The 20,877-nt window shown below is 43.3% G+C and overlaps 1 protein-coding gene across 1 annotated transcript in view; it reads right to left on the bottom strand.

The window, feature by feature from the left end:
- LOC125897557 (MAM domain-containing glycosylphosphatidylinositol anchor protein 2-like) overlaps nt 1–20,528 on the bottom strand; it is a 118,185-nt gene extending 97,657 nt beyond the window's left edge. Inside the window, exons 1-2 of the mRNA XM_049590961.1 lie at nt 20,514–20,528; nt 19,968–20,301 (exon numbers count right to left, since the gene is read on the bottom strand). Coding sequence (XP_049446918.1) covers nt 19,968–20,301; nt 20,514–20,528 — 349 coding nt within the window. The remainder of the gene's footprint in view (nt 1–19,967; nt 20,302–20,513) is intronic.
- Between the last annotated feature and the right edge of the window lie 349 nt (nt 20,529–20,877).

Here is a 20,877-nt window from a genome sequence, read left to right as displayed (position 1 = left end):
CCCTCCGACCCCGAGCCGATCTAACAGTAATTTCTTCTGTTTCTTATGCATTTCTCTTCTTTTTAGCCGGTTTATTGTTAGCCGTTAGCTTAATGCTAACTTAAAAGAAGGCTAATCCGAACCGAGCCAATGTCGTTAATGTTTGCCGCTTGTCAGCTTAATGTTTTAATACTTCATTCAGCATACGGCTGAAGAGAAAACTTTCAATTTATTATTATTAGCCACTAGCTTAATGCTAACTTAAAAGAAGGCTAATCTGAACCCAGCCGATCTCGTTAATGTTTGCCGCTTGTCAGCTTAATGTTTTAATACTTCATTCAGCATACGGCTGAAGAGAAAACTTTCGATTTATTATTTTTATTTCTCTCCTCAAACTCTCTAACATTACAACCATTTCCTCAAACTTCCAGCCACAACCATGGCGACAACCAATCAGGATTTGTGACTACCATAAAGCCAATCATAATGCGTGACGTCATCAGTTAGCGCGGGACCCCGGACAAATCTGGCAGCCTGTACACATTCGGTACTTACACCGCATTTTTATGGTCATGTGGTCCATGCACCTCACTGCCTGGAGCAGATGACCATACACATAGCCTACACTGCTTCCTGCTGGAACATGTCCCATTGTGTTGAGAAGCTTTCATTGGTGATTCTCCGTTACAGTCATTCTCCGACTGCAAGTACACAGCTAATGTACATGTGCTACATGCTAACGTCAGGAGAACATATAAACTTGGTTGCCAAATTAAAAATTTCTCCCTGATTTCGAATCATATTCCTGCTGGAACATGTCTGGTTGTGTTTACAAGCTTTTATTGCTGATTTTTCTTGGTACAAAGTGCTGCAATTCTTCATCACAGTCACTCCCCAGCTGCAAGTGCCCTGCTAAATAGCTAAATGCTTTTGGGAAACGTGCAAACGTGGTTGCTAATGTTGTAAATTTCTAACCAATTTCAGATCATATTTCTGCTGGAACATGTCCGATTGTGTTTAGAAGATTTAATTTGTGATTTTTTGTGGTAGAAAGTGCCATTTTTCTCCGGGGGCTGCAATGACAGTGTACAGACACCGAGATGAGGAGGAAGTAGAAACGCTGACCAACTCGAGTAGACTGGTCCTTTTTCTTTCTAATAAAATACTCTCCCAGATCATTTTTTGCTGTGTTTTTATGTAGCTAACTAAAATTGTGTTTTTCTGTTGCACATAATTGAGTCAACCTCAGGACGGGCCGTAGCACAGGGCAGGTCCTCCAGGCCAGGAAGGTGCACTGGGAAAAACGTGGGCTGTAAACACCATACTGTATGCAAACTAATACATCAAAATATCTACAATTCAAATTTGAATCTCACTTTGTTGCCCACTATGGTGATTATCACACAACACACACAAAACCTGAAGCTCACAGCAGCTGCTATGATTAATGACACACCATTAGACCAGATAATGACCGGCTGAAATGTGATAAATAACAAATCATAAGACACTGGAGGACAGGACAGGTAAACACAAATAATCTAAGAGGTTTTGACGAAGAAGAAAATTGAAAAGCTTGCCTCCTTCACCTGATGCTGGTGGGGAGCAAAGCGCCTTTCTTCGCTAAATGAAACAGCAATCAGTTCCTCCTTCAAATGAGTCTTGCCTGGGCTTTTACCCAAACCCAATGGCTTATCTCTAACTCCAAAAGAAGGGTCTGAATCTCTACTTATCACATTAAAATTGTAGGTTTGTGTGCGGCAGTGAATCACAGCCCAGCTCCACAGCCTCACTGAGTGGCACTACACCAAATTGCAGTAAGTGCATTTCCATTGACACAGAAAGACAAATGAAGACAGGGTTTGGGTCTGCAGCAAATGAAAAAAAAATCTCTTATATAACCAAAACATCCTTTAAACAAGGGCACATGCCTCATCTCCCCCCTGTGCATCTCCTGTGAAACAGCTGCCCAGTGAACATGAGCAGAAAGGAGCGAAAAAGGTCCTCTGTGATATTCCCTGAGCAGCGCTCGCCATGGTTAGTGTAGCAGCGAGGGCGGCGAGGGCTCGGAGTTGCTGTAAGTCACAGGCTGAGGGAAAACCCTGTGCACTGGCTGAGACGTAATCCATCATCAGTCACCGGTGGATACTTTGACAGTAATGTGGAGAAAAACAACATTTAGGAGCACAGAGGCCTTTTCCCCACGGTCCATACAGGCCGCCATCTACAGGGATGAGGACAGAACAAAGACACGGGTATACATGGGGGAAATATGCATGTGTGTTTTTGAGCATGTGTTGGGGAGGCTGGGGTGAATCTGTGTGCATGCGTGCACCTGCATTTCTGAAACACTGCTTGACTGGTTTTCAATAAACTTCAACTTCAGTCAGAATGGGTTTCATTTTTCTTCCACGTGCTTCGGGTGAGTGCATCAGGAGAAGGACATGCGACTCCTGTGGGCAAGCCCGCAAGACTAGAGCGTACTGTATGGTCTGTGCATGTGCACATGGAGTGTGTATGTGTGAGTCGGCGAGATTTCACTGGTCAATAAGTCGCAGGAGAAAAAATACAAAACAAACAAACAAACAAAAAAAAGGTGAAACTCTATATTGAGCTGCGCCTTGTCAAAATAAATCCAAATCTATATGACTGGAGCATGTGTGACTTTACTTTGAAAGGACAGACACAGGAAGTGTCCAAAGTGTGGGATCATTTTGAGAAGGTGAAGGACGAACCCAAGGTGATATGTAAACTCATCTTCATTGGTCGACTACAAACATGACGTATCATGTGAAACATGGAAGTAGCTACATGCCCATTAGCCCACAGCGTCATTAACAGGCGGCTCGCTCAGTGTGTGACGTGCTCTTGGAGATAAAATATAGGCCTATATTAATGAAGGTTCATTAGTACGGTTTGTATTTCTCTGTAATGTAGCACAGTGTTAACAATGTTACTGATACTATTCTTTCTCACACCTTCAACTCAAACCACCAAAATATATCATTTCATCATTACAGCAATATCAGAAACATGCAGGAGACTAGTCCACTGATGGACCCTGATGAGGACTGTTGGTCGACTAGGAAAATTCTTAGTCAGGGGCAGCCCTAGTTTCTTTCATCGTTTATTTTCTCCTGAAAGCAGCACATTGTTCTTGCTCCATACTCAGAACTTTGAATTACTGGCATTGTTCTTTATTGCTGTACTAGTACTTTATTTAAAGTACAACTACAACAATTTGAAACTACACCATGTTAAAGTGCTACTTAAATACTATTATTATCAGCAAAACATATTTAAAGCATCCAAAATACTCTGTGAAGTACAGAATAAAATAATATTATTGTAAGCTCTCATATGAAAGTCAAAATTCAAATAACTGCCGCACAAACAAATAAAGATCGGCTGCTAAAACAAGCTAAAACAGCTCCAGTGTAGATTCAATGCAATGTAAATAACCACAGCACTTCTATTAGTAGAACAACAGTTACGTTATACTCACCACTGCTGCTCTGAAGTCATGTTTTCACACTCTAATTATTTCCTCATGTTTCTTTCTTTGCTGCACTCATCACTGAAGTTAAGTTACCATCAGCGGAACTCAACACTTGTCTTTTTCACAGTAAAAGCAGATACCTATAAAAGAAAGGCTGCTTGGCTTTTATAGGGCTCGTTCAACATGAACTGCACCTCATATGGAAAGTGGACGAGATCAGGCGGCAGCAGCAAAAAGCTGGAGTCAGTTTCCAGCAGCCTTTAAGGAGTAAAAAGGAAGTCACAGAAATATTTGCATTTTGTCAGATCAATCTGTAAGATACCGATAGTTCACTGATGACATTATAACCTGTATTATGATTATTAACCACCATGCAAGACTGAAACTAGACTTCTACAGCTCCTCTCGGTTCTGTTTTCAGGCGTTAGAAAATCGAAATGGGAGATTTCATTTCAGAAAGATGCCGTTTCTCTTCACTGCAGAGCCACCCAAAAAAACAAAGACAAACTTATAAAAAAGATAGACAGAAAAGATAGCCTGACAATAAAGTGCTGCAGGGATGGAGTCACCCTGATTCCTTCGTCAAAAAGCCTGGGGGATTTTTTTCATTGGATCTTGGATTATTGCAGGAGATAAGCTTTCTGGCAACAAACGTTTATGATACTTACGAGTTTTGCTCATCAAGATAATCTTCACAAATGAACACAACTGTTATTACTTCTGAAGCATAAACGCAGTTGCCAGAAGTAAAAAGCTAATGTTAGGCAATAAACAAACTACAGTACAGTCGCAAGACTTAACATCCCTTCACCAATAAGGCTGAAAAGCTGTGTTCAGCATGATGAAGGTCTGTTGTCTCATTTAGCCAATTTATTTTTGAGGGGAACCGCTCAGTAGTAACATGTTATTACATACACATGTTCATATTTCTCCACATATTATCCATATGTTATCTGTCCTGCGTGTAAACAATCGACCAGCGAGATCTCAAAATGGAGACAAACTCCTTTCCTTTACACTGACACCTCATTTGAGCCAATGGGAGCTTCCAATGCTGTTGCTGTGGCCTCGATAGCCAACGAGGGCCTAAACCAAAGGAGCATGCATCACTCACATTTCCAGGGATTTAGCCAATTACAGAGCCAGCGATTACCCTGCTGGCTTATGGGTCTTGTAGTCAGTGACACTCTGGAGCTCCAAAGGAGGTCTGAACTCTTTATAAGCACCAGAAACTGATCATTCAACCAGCAAAATTTAATGTGAAATTTTTTCACATCTTAAATGACAATATAACAACCCATTTGTTTTTATTGGCCGTCTTGCATTACATACGCTTTAGTGAGGACTGGATCTTCAAGCGCTTAAAAAATATGCAGATTAAGCAAACTGTGAATATTTCATTTCCTCACTTGGACAGAAAAAAGCGGTGCAGAAGCATTCAACTGTGCTCCAGCAGCACTATACCCATGCTTACACCAGCTACTGTTGGGTAACCAAGTGGTTTCAAACCGAGGATGTAAGATAAATCCAGAGGATGACTATAATGGGGTAGGAAATAAAAAGAAATATATTTCTATTATGTTCATGGACTTTTAATATTTGCTTTTACAAGAAATATCAGATGATTTTACTTTCTGAGGCTCATACAATTCTTTAAATGGAATGATGTGACAAGTTGAAAGGAGAAAGCATTCTCCGCTAGAAGTGCTACAACCTCATAGACGTCTAAAATTTAACAAGTAATCTGAGGTTACCAGCTCAGTGGCCTAGCGGTAGAGTGTCCGCCCTGAGACTGGGAGGTCGTGGGTTCGATTCCCGGCCGGGTCATACCAAAGACTATAAAAATGGGACCCATTGCTTCCCTGCTTGGAACGCAGCATCAGGGGTTGGAATTGGGGGGTTATATCACCACATGATTCCTGAACGCGGCACCGCTGCTGCTCACCTATGGGTCAAATGCGGAAAACAAATTTCACACACTCAGGTGTGTGACAATCAGTGGGACTTTAACTTTAACTTTAACAGAAAGTGTTTAAGCAGCTTGAGGTGACTTTTTGTAATTGTTTTTAATGAGAATTAAGCTTTTTACTCTCATTTTTTTTTGTGTTACAACGTGCCTCGCATTTCTGCGCTCTCTGCACCTGGCGTTTTTGCCTGAGCACTCGGAAGCACCTTGACAAAACTTTAAACTCAAAGCGAAAAACTGCCTCATGTCATCTCTTTTTTGTCATCTTTTTTCCCATTGTCCAGTCGGATGAGATGAGGGGCGGGGCTTCTGTGGTAGTCACGTTTACAGTTGGTAAACAATGGAGGAGAAACTGGTGGTAGTGGTTGGTGGATACCAGGGGTTGCGTTAACCGGATATTCTCGGTCATTGACCGGAGTTTTACAACAGTGACCGGAAAATCTGAAATCTGAATTACCACCCCTGCCCACTTGGTGGTGGAGTGCACAGTCAGTGGTTTAAGTGGCTGCCGTTTTCACACTGTCTGCAGAGAAAAAGTCATTCATCTGCTTCATGTAGCGTTGTTGACATAACGCCCTGGACACACCGGACGTGGAACCGAAGCACGGCGCCCAGCAGCGGATACAGTTTTCAATTGGCGCCCATGTTAACCTATCTGACTGTCCACACAGGCCGTTGAGCAGAGCGGAGCACCTGCGGAGTAGAGGCAGCACTTAAGTTCGGTGTCGGCGCTTCTGTCAAGCTGGATAGAGCAGATCGTACCAAACAGGAAGTCGGACACAGAAAAGATGAGAGAATCCGGCCAATTTTCAAAATAAAATAACAACAGCACGCAGGAAGGTGAGGAGAAAATACCGTGTTTATAATTTAAAATAACACAACAGTGCATAACTGAACACATTTTTCAATACCATAATCACTTCATTACAATTTTAACACCCTGGACACACCGGACACGTTAGTGCCGTCCGGTGTGTCCAGGGCGAAGCCTAATGGCACGGGTGTGTGGATGTCTGTTCATCTTTCCGTTCATGTCCTTATTAATGCACACTTTATAACTTGCTTGTTGGATTTATTAAAAACGAATGAATGAAAACTAAATGTCGTTGAATATCTTTATTATTTAAAAACGAAAATTAAAATGACCGGTAAAAAATAGATTATGACCGGAGTTTTATGACCCTGTCGGTCAAAATGACCGGCGACGAAAAAGTCTAGCGCAACGTCTGGTGGATACCCAGAGCTATACGGCCTGACGACAGACGCTAGCCCTTCTGTGCGGAGTTTGCATGTTCTCCCCGTGTCAGCGTGGGTTCTCTCCGGGCACTCCAGCTTCCTCCCACAGTCCAAAGACATGCAGGTTAATTGGTGACTCTAAATTGTCCGTAGGTGTGAATGTGAGTGTGAATGGTTGTCTGTCTCTATGTGTCAGCCCTGCGATAGTGTGGTGACCTGTCCAGGGTGAACCCTGCCTCTCACCCAGTGTCAGCTGGGATAGGCTCCAGCCCCCCCGCGACCCTCAAGAGGATGAAGCGGTTAGAAGATGAATGAATGAATGAACTGTACAACAGTACTTTGCTTGACTAGATGTACTTAGTTGCTCTCCTCCACAGCTGGATGACTAGTGTCATGTCTAGTCCTTGTTGACAAATCCATGTATTTGTCTGTTGACACGTTGGATTAACATGTGACACACCAGTGCTCCATTCAGAAATATGTCACATTTTTTCACACATCCTTCAGCAGCTGCACGCGGGAGAACGTGAGGAACAAAGGCCTTGTTTTTGTCAGGAAGCTGAAGCATTCTTGTGGGAGATAATAACCTTTGCAGCTTAACATGCTTCAATATTAAGTCTTGATAGAGGAAATAACATTCATTAGGAAGTCAAACTGATATATACAGAATATGAAATGATAACCCTGATTCAACTGATTTATAATGAATCCCTGTGTTGAATAATGTAGGGGAACGCTGCTCCGCATCAACGCGCTCTCCTTCCCTCGCGCTACCGCCGCTGCAATCAAACAATGAACTTAAGCACCATTTGCATTACCATATTGTTATTAAAACTTAGGGATAATTTATGAACTTAAATATACAATTAATGATAATCAGTGTAGACTCTTCAGTGCGAGGAGAGGCCTGGTGATCTGCTAATAGGTTTAACTCAGTCACTGACCAAGTTATGAATTGTTCTGTCTAAGCTGTGTGCAGCTCTCTGTTTACAACATACATACTCACTGACCTTTTCTGGTGTGGATTTGATGTGGCTGATCAATTCAATATTGTTCCATGAAAAAAAAAAAAAAAAAAAGGTTATTAAAATTTCATCCCCAAATGCAGTGTGTGAGCCCTGCTGTAATGCAAAAGATTAATTTGCCGGCGTTAGGCTGGCGTTAGGCTAATGTGAATCACTCTAATATGATTCACATTAGAGTGGGCCTCGGGGGCCGGCATTGCAGGCCTTCTTGATGCAGAAAGGGAAATTAATTAAAAACAATAATCGTGTAATTCTGCTCATTACTTTTGCCTCAGACAGTACAGTAGCTCTTTATCCTGGTGTGTCTTTTTGATGTGTGTCAGATAGTCGAGTCCCACGCTCAGGGGGACAATCGCACGGTTGCATCAGGCAGGTGTCATGGGCAATGCGAGGAGGAACAGAAGGGAAGCCTGGATAAAAGAAGCCTGTGCATCTGTGCTGAAGTAGAGCTTGATAACTCTCACTCTGACAGACAGTGGTATCTAGGACAGGAGACCACGCTATACCTCCTTCTTTCCTCTATTTCTCTCTGTTTCTTCACTCCCTCTCTCAAGCCCCTGGACCATGCCAAGTCAGTTTGACTAAGAACATTAGGGTGTCACAGCTTGGGATTTGGCGTTTGCAATTCTATTAGAGCGACGACTCTAAAGGCAGACGTCTTCCATTCCCTCTACCTCTCCTCCTGGCGTCGCCTCTGCCAGCCAACAGATGCAGGTTTTTACATATCAAAGCTGTTGACTTGCCAGAGTCGTTCCTTCACGCCTCTAATGCTCTTTGCTTCAGAGGACTGTACCTCGGTCCCTTGATCAAGTTACTAAACGCGGCTTTGCACATGGCTCACCACCAAAGGCGGGTGGCTCACGCTGGGACCTGGAAATGCAGGCGAGAAAAGCATCTCAGAGGGATTGGCTTGTGCTTACACACCATGAGACAGGCCAAGAGAAAGAAGGGAGGGGGCATACCGACAGAGTATATTGAGCAAACAACAAAAGCGGGGCTGGATTGTGTTAATAAAGTAAATTCTCAAGCTGAGAAAGATGAGCAAAGGTCTGTGTATTTGGCAAACGCAACAGAGTCAACAGTAATGTGTACACGTGGTGGGCACATTTCCCCGATACACTCAAACTGTGTCAAAGCAATCCAACAACTCAAGTACGGATTGTTTGTGCTTTTTAAACTTGCACTTTGATGCCAACTATTAATAAGTAACAAGCGTCTGACGAGGAGCTGAACTGGCTCTGAAGTGAGAACATGGCAGAATGATTGATTTATCAATACCAAAGACCTAATAACTCTCTTCATTATGTGCTCTCACTTTGAAGATGGCGAACAGATGAAAGTGCCGCATGACATCAAGAAGTGTAGTGCAAGAGAGGTGCTTTATTAAAATAATACTACATAATGAGAAATAATTTTGTTCTCAGGATAAATTGTGTTCAAAGGAGGAGGCAGAGTTATCCGGAGTGACTGGATGTGTTTCACTCGGTCTGTCGTCCTATGATGCAACCGTATGCCAAAGCTCATCTGTAGCCCTTTTCCCACTGGACAAAAAACCCTCTAACACCCACTACTGTCTGGCTTTTGTCTTTTGTGCGAGACATCACTATTAGCATTCATTCCCAGGGCAAATGACTCTGCAGTAGTCAAAGGTATTCATCAGCTCCAGCTCCAAAGCACAGTGATGGAAACATGACGTGTTTATCTAGGCCCCAGGTGCGACTGTTGGTAACTTCTGCAACTCTTTGAGCCTTCTTTGGGCTTTTTGCCTTTAATTGACAGGACAGTGTGAAATGCGGAGAGAGAGAATAGGGGGGATGACATGCAGCAAAGGGTTACAAGCAAGGCATCGCCTTAGCACATGGGGCGCCGGCACTATCCACTACACTAACGACGCCCCCTTAAACCTGGTTTTAACATGCATTTTGGTGATCCGAGCCCAAGCGGACAGGTGGACTGGTCGTTCACACCTACATTGCCACCAACAACTTTCAGTATAGTACCTTCACAGCCATACGTAACCTGTACGGACATGAACCTAAACCCTAGCTCTCTTAAGCGTTTCCACCGCAGACAGTAGATGGGTGTTTGTTACTCACTGCTCCATAGTGCTCTCCCTGTATTTCCTCCTCACTACTGATGCAGAGGAATGTCTACACTTGGTTTATTGTCCACGGAACAAGGCTGCATGCCCACATTTTCAGAACAAAGAAGAAGGAGTGGTTGTAGTTTGAGTCCCTGACGATGGGTTATTTAACAATAGCGAGATTGACACTGACAGCTTGTTGAGCAGGGGTGAAGACAGGGCCGGCTTAAAGCATAGGCGATATAGGCGGTTGCCTAGGGCGCCACATTAAAAAAATAAAAAATAATAATAATAAAATTCACCAGTGGGCGCCCATCCTATTTTTTCCAGAGGTAAAAAATTAACAAATACAGAAAAAAAGACAGAAAGAGAGAAAGCAAGCAAGCAAGCAAGAAAGAAATACACTTTGCACCCTGTTCCTCAAAATTTTTCATCTGCCCTGCCCCTGCACCTGTACTGTGCACACTGAGAGTGGGGGATGGGTCACTGTTTGATGTGCATCCGTGACAGCCCAAGTCTGTGTCAACATCTGGTCAAGATAGGCAGATATTTACATTTTACCTGCGTTTCATAATAATGAAAAGGTCCAAGCCTTCAGGTGTGGGAGGAGGAGGACAAGAGACTCCGATATAGAGGTATGTCGTCTGTCTTATGTTATCTTTAAAATGCTGTTCTGTGTGTAATGTTGTTAACGTTAGATGTTTCATCTGTTGCAGCTAGCTAGCTAAGTAGCAATAAAGCTAATGCTACATAATAATGCTACGATAGCTGCTGGACTCAGATAACGTTACAGATTGAAGGATATGAGACTGATTGGCAAGCCAATAGCTAGCTATCTGGATAACTGCTCCTTCTTGTGCTGAAATTTCGCTGACAAATATCAGTGATAATGGCTAACACTAACTTATCCACAAAAACAGATTTCTGCACTGGCTTGCACCAGAGATGTGAGCGCCACTTGGCATCGTAGCACATTGTAGTGAGCTCGATTGATATTGAAATATATCAATGAATTAGGTCTACACTGGACTACTGGGTTGCAAATTGGCTAATAGCCTATTAGCAATTAGATGAAAAAAAAAAGATGCTGTGTGGCAGAAAAAACGCTGTTTTAAAACTATTACTGAGTTCTGTGACATTTTATGATTTACACCTACCCCAGCAGCACTTTTTGTCTTGAAACTATTGTGGTCCCTGGTGTTTGTGTCCCCAGTACCGGTGGGGTAATGTGGTTCAAGGGGCACCAAATCCCAATCTCGCCTAGGGCACCAAAATGGCTAGGGCTGGCCCTGGGTGAAGAAACTGGGGTGATAGAATACATGTTGTTTACATAATCTGTCTGAAATTCATAAACATTTTTTAAACGCTTTAAGATCCAGTTATCATGAAAGCGTATGTCAGCGAGAGAGCCAATAAAAACAAATGGAATGGTCAGAGTTGTCCAACATGTTCTTATCCCAAGTCGTCACACGTTGTCGCCTTTCATGTCTGCATAGTACACACGGGGTTTCCTCCTGCGTCTGCTGTTGACACTTTGCAGGGACATCAACAATAGCACTTGATTAGGTTTAGAAAATTACATCATGGCTTGGCTTCACATTCTTAAGGGAAGCGAGCACTGGGCTCCTGGGTGAAAGTTCGGGGTTTATTGGACCCATCCACCACCCCTCCTGCACGCCCTATAGGGACTTTCAGACTCCTTATTCTATGTCGTCACCAGCACAACCTGATGCCATTCAGCGGCATGTCATACTGCAATGACAGGTGCTGTTCGACCAACCAGCAGCATATCATAACACCGCATTCTGAAGCTCAATTCTGAGGTTGGTGTGTAAATAGTTTTCCGATGACTAATAAACATAGCAACTTCTGATCAAACCATATCGATATCAAGATTAAAATAACAACTTCCGGTTAGGTCCCACCCACTTTTGATTTAAACTCAACTCACTTCCATCTTAAACTCCGCCCACTCCACGTACAGATACAGACACAAAGATCAGTGTTTCCCCTACCATTATATTAGGGTGTTCTCCCTCATCCCTCACTAAACTGTTTTCTGGCACGTTCATGATGTTCAACGTGACACCAGAGGAAAAAAGACATTCTTGTCTGTGGCTTTTCCTGTGTTTAAAGAATCTGTATATGCCGGCTAATTTTGTGGAAAATGGGTATAAGTGAGAACAGACATGTCTTTCACATGGAGTCTCCCCTCCTCACCTCCTGAGGCAGGTCTTCTCACTAGTCACTCCCTGTAACTGACCCCTGTCCACTGTCACTGACACAAGCAGCAGCAGCAGAGTGTGATAGGAGGCGGCCTCCCTTGGCTGGCTGTCCAAGAAGAAACATCCCACCCGAGAGCACCTGTGACACTGTGACACTAGAAGACGGGGTCATTCAAAGATTGTGGACCTTTGTGGGAGTTACAGCTTTGCTTGAAAATACAGTTTTGTTTTTCATGATTTACTCTATCATTTTGGATAGAACAGAGCCATTAGAGTATGTAATGGATAAAAAACCCTAGGTGCTGAAAATGAAGTTCTTTATCATTATTCATTTTACATTGCGTTAAGGCCACCTGAGTTTATAGTCTGAAGGTCCTTTTCCTCCTCTCCTGCTTTGAGACCATCTGTTACACCAGACAATGGGACATTTTCTGGTTCTATACACAGCTCTTTTACATTTCTTTTACTCAGTCTTATTATTCTTATTTGTAACATCTCATCTGTCTTCTCATCTTTATGATTACTCCCAATCAAATCTGACATTTTGTCAGACTGAGGAAGACTTTGTAGGGGACACCTTGACTTCCCTCCGTCTCTACGCGTTCTCTAGATATCTGCACCACAGCAGAGCGTCTGTATTTCATGAGTAGTTAACATTAGCAAAAGGAAAATTGCAGCATTCCTCCTCCTTCAGATCAGATTTTGCAGGACAAGTGACATACAAACAAGAATGTAATTGCCTTTGACCTTATTCCATTATTTTGTCTTTTAACTTCCATTTCAGCACTGGAGGTGGGAGTGTGTTGCATTGTGTAGTTTCACATCTGTGGCTTGTGATCACCTTGCGCCTACACTGCATGAAATATGTGACCAGTTTTATGACATGCACTGTAAAGGTCTGCCAGAACTAAAAGAAAATACAAGACCTTCTTCCTCAGCAGTCTGACAAACTGCTATTTGCGTAGCATCGCTAATTGGATGAGTTCTCCTCCCACACAGTGTCGGGATCAGCCGGTCATGATTCTGTTATATTAGTCAGAATGTGTTGGTATTTGTGTTTTGTCTGAGTGTGGCCGTTCAAACCCTTTGTTAATACAATCATTCTTCATCCAAAACAGTAGAGACATATTTGGTTACGCTATTACACACAGTCCATGACATGAGCTTACTGTGCCAATTTATATTATCAGTAATTCATTCACCATTGTCATACACCATTCACACTCACTCACAGACAACCATTCACACTCACATTCACACTTACGGACAATTTAGAGTCACCAGTTAACCTGCATGTCTTTGGACTGTGGGAGGAAACTGGAGCACCTGGAGGAAACCCACGCTGACACAGGGAGAACATGCAAACTCCAGTCGAAGGCTCAGTACTTACGAAGGTTTTAGCAACAATGCATGTGTTTAGGAAGTACTGAGCATACAACTGGATAAATGTTTGACAATTTGTAAAGGTATGTACTGATCTAGTTTTGCTGTTGTTGTATGTGGCCCCCTTTTACTATGATTCATCAACAGTTTTCTCTACTTTTTAATTCTTCGTTTACCATGACTGCATGCAAGAAAAAAACGTTTTTTTCAATGATATCAACCAAACACAGGGTGAGTAAAAGATTTCCAAATTATCATTTTGTGGGTTGTGTGTTATCTGAATGTAATAACTTTATGCCACAGATTGTCTTTTTAATCAGGTATCTGTGGTGGATGAGGTGTGTTCCCAACTTTGACTCCAGGCTGTGTGAACCGATCTGGACCAAGGATTTCGACTTGCCTTTATTTTGTTTTAATAGCAGACCCATGATTTACACAGTAATCTGCATGAGAAATAAGGAAACAGAAAAATGGTTATGATAATGTGTTTCATGTGTTTATAGTGATAAATGTGGCTCAGACAGACGAGGTCACTGTTAGTGGTTTCCATTGTATGATTGCTGTAGAGGTTGGGCAGCCGGAGCTAAACCATATGACATGGGTTGGGAACCAGAGGGGCCCCTGTTCAAGTCTCCGTCCGGTAAATGGAGAGGTACCCTGAGCAAGGTACTGAACCCTGAATTCCCTGTGGGCATTCTAATTTGTATTTCTGTAAATGTCTGATTTTATTTCATTGCAGTCCTTAGATCTCAACTATTAATTTCACTGTAACTTGTAACTGTCAATAATTGTAAGTATTTATATACCCTGAAAATAATTTCTTGCTTCTCTGGCAAAAACAGACCCAGTGCCAAAAGAGCAAAGAGTCACAAGTGAGACACTTTGGTCATGCGCCACTGGGGCTTCAGTTTTTGTTGTTTTGTCCCGAACTGTTATGTCATACAAACAATAAACAATGAACAAAATACAATATTGTGTCTCATGTCTAACATCATAGAGTAATTACATATGGCTTGTTGAATTCCTCAAATAGTTTTATGTACTTTATGACATTTAAACGGGCACTGTGTAGGAATTTCTCCCATCTAGTGTTGAGATCGTATATTGCATTCAAACGGATAGCGCACAGCGCCTCACTGTTTCAAACGCGTATTACAACAACGGTAGCCGTTGTGTACCAAAAAGCTATGATAACATTGATGAAACCATGTCACCCGATACTTCATGGAGTATTCATTCAGGCTCCTACACAGACACACGCGATGCCAGTTGACAAACCCCCTCCTCACCATGCTGGCTGTGTTTACAACGTAGGACTGTTGGGGCGGGTGTAAATCGACACAAACCAATCACGTCTTCTCTTTTGACAACTGACAAGCATTCTCGGAACCCATCAGCTGTATTCGGCGTCTGACTTCTGGCAGACGGCGATACAGCCTCTGGGGGCAGACCCCCGATTTTTTGGCATTCTGGTTTGATTTGGGCGGAGGAGGCGAATTTCCGTTTCAGACTTCCGTTTATACATAAGTAAATATGCTGAACCATTGCAATGGATTCAGAGTTTGCAGTGACGCCAATTATGTTCCGCCTTGTTAGTTCACCGCACGGACCGTTTAACCTGGCAACAACTGCAGTCGGCTCAAACGTGATTGGTCAATATCATGTGGACTACAAACAGCCAACAACCAGAAACCAGGGCTCTTCCGCTCTTCTTCCGGAGGCAAGATCTCCGGGGTTTGCCTACAGACATTCACTGAATGTAGAGTTTGTATATAGAGACTAACTGACACGTGGCTCAACCTCACACACCTTATCCCTCTCCTCGCAACACTGCGTCCCTAACAGCACTAACAGCGCTAACAGCTGTTAGCGGCGCGTTAGCTGTGATTCTCCTTTAGCAGCTCTCTCCACCTGGGAAAGGCTACCCCAATGTTGACCCTCATTTTTTGAAATCGCAGGTCACGTTGCCTTTTTGCCTTTTTTCAAATGCACTGGCACTTGTGACTAGCCTGCTTGCTGCTGCTTTTCGTCACTCTACCTGCAGGCAGAAACCGACAAGTCAAAATGCGAAAGGCGATTCCGTATTTCTCAAGTATGTCCCTGTACCTACCTGTATTTTCAAGATGGCGTATGTACATGATGAGACACCGGTCGCAATGTGTATGTAAATGAGAATTTCGGAGCTTACTTATGGACATAATTAGATATGCTGATGGACATAAATACACATGTGCTAGGACACACTTTTGGCTGCAAAATTTGTTTGTCTCAAAGAACAACTGAAACTGTTACACATAGTGCCTTTAACTATGTGAAGAAGACTTCTATTTCATTCAGACTTGAGGACGTTTTATTCCTAGAATCTGAAGAGGTCTTTTATTTTGGGCTGTCTGTGTCATGGCTTTGATTTGTCACTGATTTGCAGATGGAGCTGTAGCGTGTGACACTGCCACAAATGCAGGAAAAAAAGAGACATTTTCCTAAATGCTGCGTAATTGTAGCTGTTGTCCAAAAAGCTTGTGGACAGTTTGTGCTTATTTGCCTTTTTTTCCTGCTCTAATTGTGCCGTTAGGAGGAAAAATGCTACGGAGAATACAGTATGTGCCCCTGCTGCTTTCCAAACGGTAGGCAAGATCAGTGTGACCTACTGCTGCTTGTGGCAGTAAACTGCTCTCTCTGCTGAGAGGGAGCAGAGGGGAAAACAGCATCATCCATTTTTTAAGTCTTTTTAAACGACTGAGGCAGCAGTGGGGTGGAGGCTTGTGCTGGTTTTTCATATGGACTACTGTACATGTGGTAGATATTTTAATGTGACTGTTGTTTAAAAGAAGGACATGGAGAGGTCACCCCAAAGTTCACCCCTGAATCAAAACAACATATTTTGCCTCTCACCTGTGGTGCTATTTATCAGTCTAGATTGTTTTGGTGTGAGCTGCAGAGTGTTGGAGATATCAGCTGTAGAGATGTCTGCCTTCTCTCCAGTATAATGGAACTAGATGGCACTCAGCTTGTGGTGCTCAAAGTGCCAACAACGTACATTTGAAAAACTCAACATCAGTGTTTCTTTATAGAAATCATGACCTGGTTACTCAAGATAATCTGCAGACCTTGTTGTGAGCAGTTTCATGGAGGAACTATTTTCTTTCTACTGAACTACACCCACCAAACGTATCACCGTGCAGAAGGAAGCGTGCACCGACTCATGGACGAGAGGCTCGTGCTCGTGACAGTGCAAGATGTAAACGTTAATGGCGTCCTCCTTGGCTGAGCTGTAACATTAGCTAGCTCAGTGGTGCTAGGTGAGCTAGCAGTAGATGCACGCTTCCTTGAATAACCAGGTCATGATTTCTGTAAAGAGACATTGATGTTGAGTTTATCACATGTATTTTTTGGCACTTTGAGCACCACAAGCTGAGTGCCATCTAGTTCCATTATACTGGAGAGAAGGCAGACATCTCTACAGCTGATATCTCCAACACTCTGCAACTCACACCAAAACAATTGAGACTGAAAAACAGCACTATACATAAGAGGTAATATAAATAATAGTATTTTTCATTTTGAGGTGAACTGTCCCTTTAAATTTTTCTTCCTATCATCACTTGATCGCTGCTCCATTTCTTGAACTCACTCGTGCTCTCAGGTTGTTCACACACTCTTTGTCTGGCTGTTTCTGGAGACCTGACAATGAATCTTACAAGAAGTCTTCAGCCCTCACCCCAGCAGTGACACTAGTGGCACTCTGTACTTGCTCAGTGTGTGCGAATGATGATGTGAAGGGGTTGCAGCAGCCATGAATTGTGCGTTAGACCAATCAGCATTATTCAACACTGTAGACTTCACCCGATACCTCCACAGTCTCCCAGCCAGCAGGCACTGTTCAGTTCCTGGGCCAGACTGTTTTGTCACTGGGAACTATGGCAGATAAACTACATTTAGCCCCTGGTTACTCCAGTCATATGAAAGTAAGGTTTCTGATATAGTTCCTGCGCCCCTGGAAAGGTTCCTACAGTAGAAACTGGCTATAAGTCACTAAGCAAGAAGGTGAAGGAATCCACCTAATGGCGTCCTCTTCAGCTGAGCTGTCACGTTAGCTAGGTTAGTGTTGTTAGGTGAGCTAGCAGTAGATGCACGCTTCCTTCTGCACCATAATGCTGTTGGTGGGTGTAGTTCAGTAGAAAGAAAACAGTTCCTGCATGCAGCTGCTCACAACAAGGTCTGTGGAATATCGTTAGTAATTGGGCCATGTTTGTTGTGAGCGGTTTCATGTAGGAACAATTTTCTTTCTACCAAGATACACCTGCCAACTGCATTATGGTGCAGGAGGAAGCATGCATCAACTGCTAGCTCACCTAGCACCACTGAGCTAGCTAACGTTACAGTTCATCGGAGGAGGACGCCATTAATGTTTACATCTCATGCTGTCACGAGCATGAGCCTCTTGCCCCTGAGTGAATGAATGCTTCCCTCTGCGCAGTGATACGTTTGGCAGGTGTAGTTCAGTAGAAAGAAAATAGTTCCTACATGATGAGGTCTGCAGATTATCTTGAGTAACCAGGTCATGATTTCTATAAAGAAACACTGATGTTGAGTTTTTCAAATGTACGTTTTTGGCACTTTGAGCTCCACAAGCTGAGTGCCATCTAGTTCCATTATACTGGAGAGAAGGCAGACATCTCTACAGCTGATATCTCCAACACTCTGCAGCTCACACCAAAACATCTAGACTGATAAATAGCCCCACAGGTCAGAGGAACATTTTGTTGTTTTGATTCAGGGGTGAACTTTGGGGTGACCTCTACGTATCCTTCTTTTAAACAAGTCACATTAAAATATCTACCACATGTACAGTAGTCCATACAAAAAACCAGCACAAGCCTCCACCCCACTGCTGCTTTCATTATAGTGGAGAGAAGACAGACATCTCCAGCACTTGGCAGCTCACACCAAAACAATCTCGATTGATAAACAGCACCACAGGTGAGAGGAGAAAGATGTATTTTTGATTTTAGGATGAACTGTCCCTATAAATAAAAAAAGCCATTAACTACAATTTTGTTTTAATTTTGCATCCAACAACTTGTCTCTATCACACCACACCCTCTTTGCGTGAGGCAGCTGATCCACCGGGTGTTGCTAATTAATGAAGGGCATCTTAGAGTCCAAATCCTTTGTTTACTTTATGGTGTCAGCATCGGTGCGTAGCAAAGCCACTAACCTTTGATACGGGCTGTCATCACTGCATAATCATAATCAATTCAGCCAAAAACTGTAACACAGTCTTCTTCAAAGCACATCAAAACTTCATTAACACTCTTAACGCAGCAGAGTGGCTAACGGCTAAGCTGAAACGTGAACGCCATAGCAAAGAGTACAATAAAAACCCCAGAAAAAATGAGGGCAGAATTATATGCTAATCCTTGTCAGCACGAGCCGTGCAGGGGGGCTGCTCTTGTTCCTCTTCAATCAAACTACTGGTACTGGGTGTGTCGAAATCATCTCGAATCAAAACCCAGGTTGAGCTGCGGCCATTATTCTGATTTACTGTTCACAATTTAAAGTTGTTGAATATTTTCCTGCAGTGTTATGTTTGGCATGTCCAATGGGGAGGACGTAGAGCATGGTAATTGCCATTCACATGAAAGTAGTTTAAGAGTGACATACAGCTGCACAGGTTCTTCCTAGATAAGGTTTGGTCGAGATGGAAGAATGTATGGATTAACTAAGTAGGCCATGAGGAAAACAATGGGACTGTTGCAATGAGACTCACTTTTTCTATTTCCTATAATCACTTGCCAGAGAATGGTGGCACCCTACACAGATCGCTTTAATTTCCTTCCGATCCATCTTCCGTTCTTTTTTTTTTGCGCGGCGGAGAGAAACGTCCCCAGTCCTTGAATGAGTGAAAACGCTTTGAATCCCTGACGTTCATTCGAAATATTCCATTCAAATCTCCATAAATGAATACAAAATGAATACTAGTGGGAATAAATTAGCCGCTCGCTAATTAGCCGTTAAGCCATCTTTGAATGTGACATCTTAAGGAATCGAAGGGGTTTCACAATGAGCGGCGGTGCTGAGGCCCGGGGACGTGGCACACAGTCTGTGGGTCTTGTCTGACGTGAGTGCTCTCTCTCACACACACACACACACACACACACACACACACACACACACACATGTGCAGACAGACCCTAATATGTGTGGACGTCAGTACCTAGAGCTCTGTGCCTCTGTTAATATTAGTTCTGCACAGTTCACACTCAGCAGATAAAGTCCTCCCCTTAGTGTAAGAGGTGGAGTCAGAGCTCTCTCCGCTCAGACCTGACTGCAGGGTACCAGGGGACCGGACTAATTTTACAGCCTTCAGAAGGAAATTGGATGGGCGTGGAAGGAAAGAAATGGAGGAATGTTCAATTTTGGTCACACTGGACCAGAACCCAGAGATTAATTACACTGCGTACATAGAAAACACATCACAGAGACAAGTGACGCCTGTTACAACACTGCAACGTGCATGTAGACACACATGTAGGCACACACAGACAAAAAATATCCACTGTCTACTCACATTGTACGATCAGCTCCACCACGGCCTCCCGGGGCTTCACGTTGAACCCATTAAACTGGCTGGTCTGGCAGCGATATGAGCCCGTCATCTCCCTGGACACATTAACAATACGCAGCACGCCGTCGTAGCTCTCCATCTGCATACTGCCGTCCGGCATGGGCGCCTCCTTATCGGCTCTCGACCACAGGATGATGGGCTTGGGCTTCCCTGAAACAAGGCACTCCAGCTCCACTGTGTCACCCTCGCGGGCCACCAGGGGGGACTTGCCCCGAGGGACTGTCAGGTTGGGGGGAACTAAGAAAGAGAAAAACAGAGGAGGGACTGATATGGGGCTCTAGAAAGTCAGCAGGCGGGGTAAGAGGAAATGGTCGACTTGGGGGAGAAGTGGCGTGGAAGGTATGGGGGAGGAGGGGAGCGAATGAGCATCCAAGTTGCAATGGCGATGAAGCTGAGTCTCAGCCACATACACAGCTTGTATGGAAGGACCATGCGGATATTAGCAGCGGCGATGGCTAACGGCTAGGACTGGACGATCTGAGCATGTACCTGAAGTAAAACCATCATGGAGGGCAGCAGTGAGGAAGTTAAATGCAGTCAAGCAATGGCAAACAATGAACAATGCAATGAAGAGCTGACAAGCAAAATGCACTTTGTGACCATAACAGACAAAGAAAAGAATCAATAATAGCCCTTATAGATTAATAGTTTCCAGGTCGTAGGAAGCCACAGGAACTAAAGTCAGGATCTAAACAAGGACCTGTTGTTTCTCTACTGCATCTGAAGAACCATGAACAAATCAGTCCAATTATATAACAGGAGGAAATAAAGCTGAGTCATTGTACTTATTTCATACAAACACCAAGGGGAGAGTTTAAGTGCCAGACTATTTCAAAAAAGTAAAACTAATTAA

Source organism: Epinephelus fuscoguttatus, linkage group LG11 (assembly GCF_011397635.1).
Source record: "Epinephelus fuscoguttatus linkage group LG11, E.fuscoguttatus.final_Chr_v1".
Classification (NCBI taxonomy): Eukaryota; Metazoa; Chordata; class Actinopteri; order Perciformes; family Serranidae; genus Epinephelus; species Epinephelus fuscoguttatus.
The sequence above is the reverse complement of the archived record's forward strand: the minus strand, read 5'-3'. Positions and strand labels throughout refer to the sequence as shown.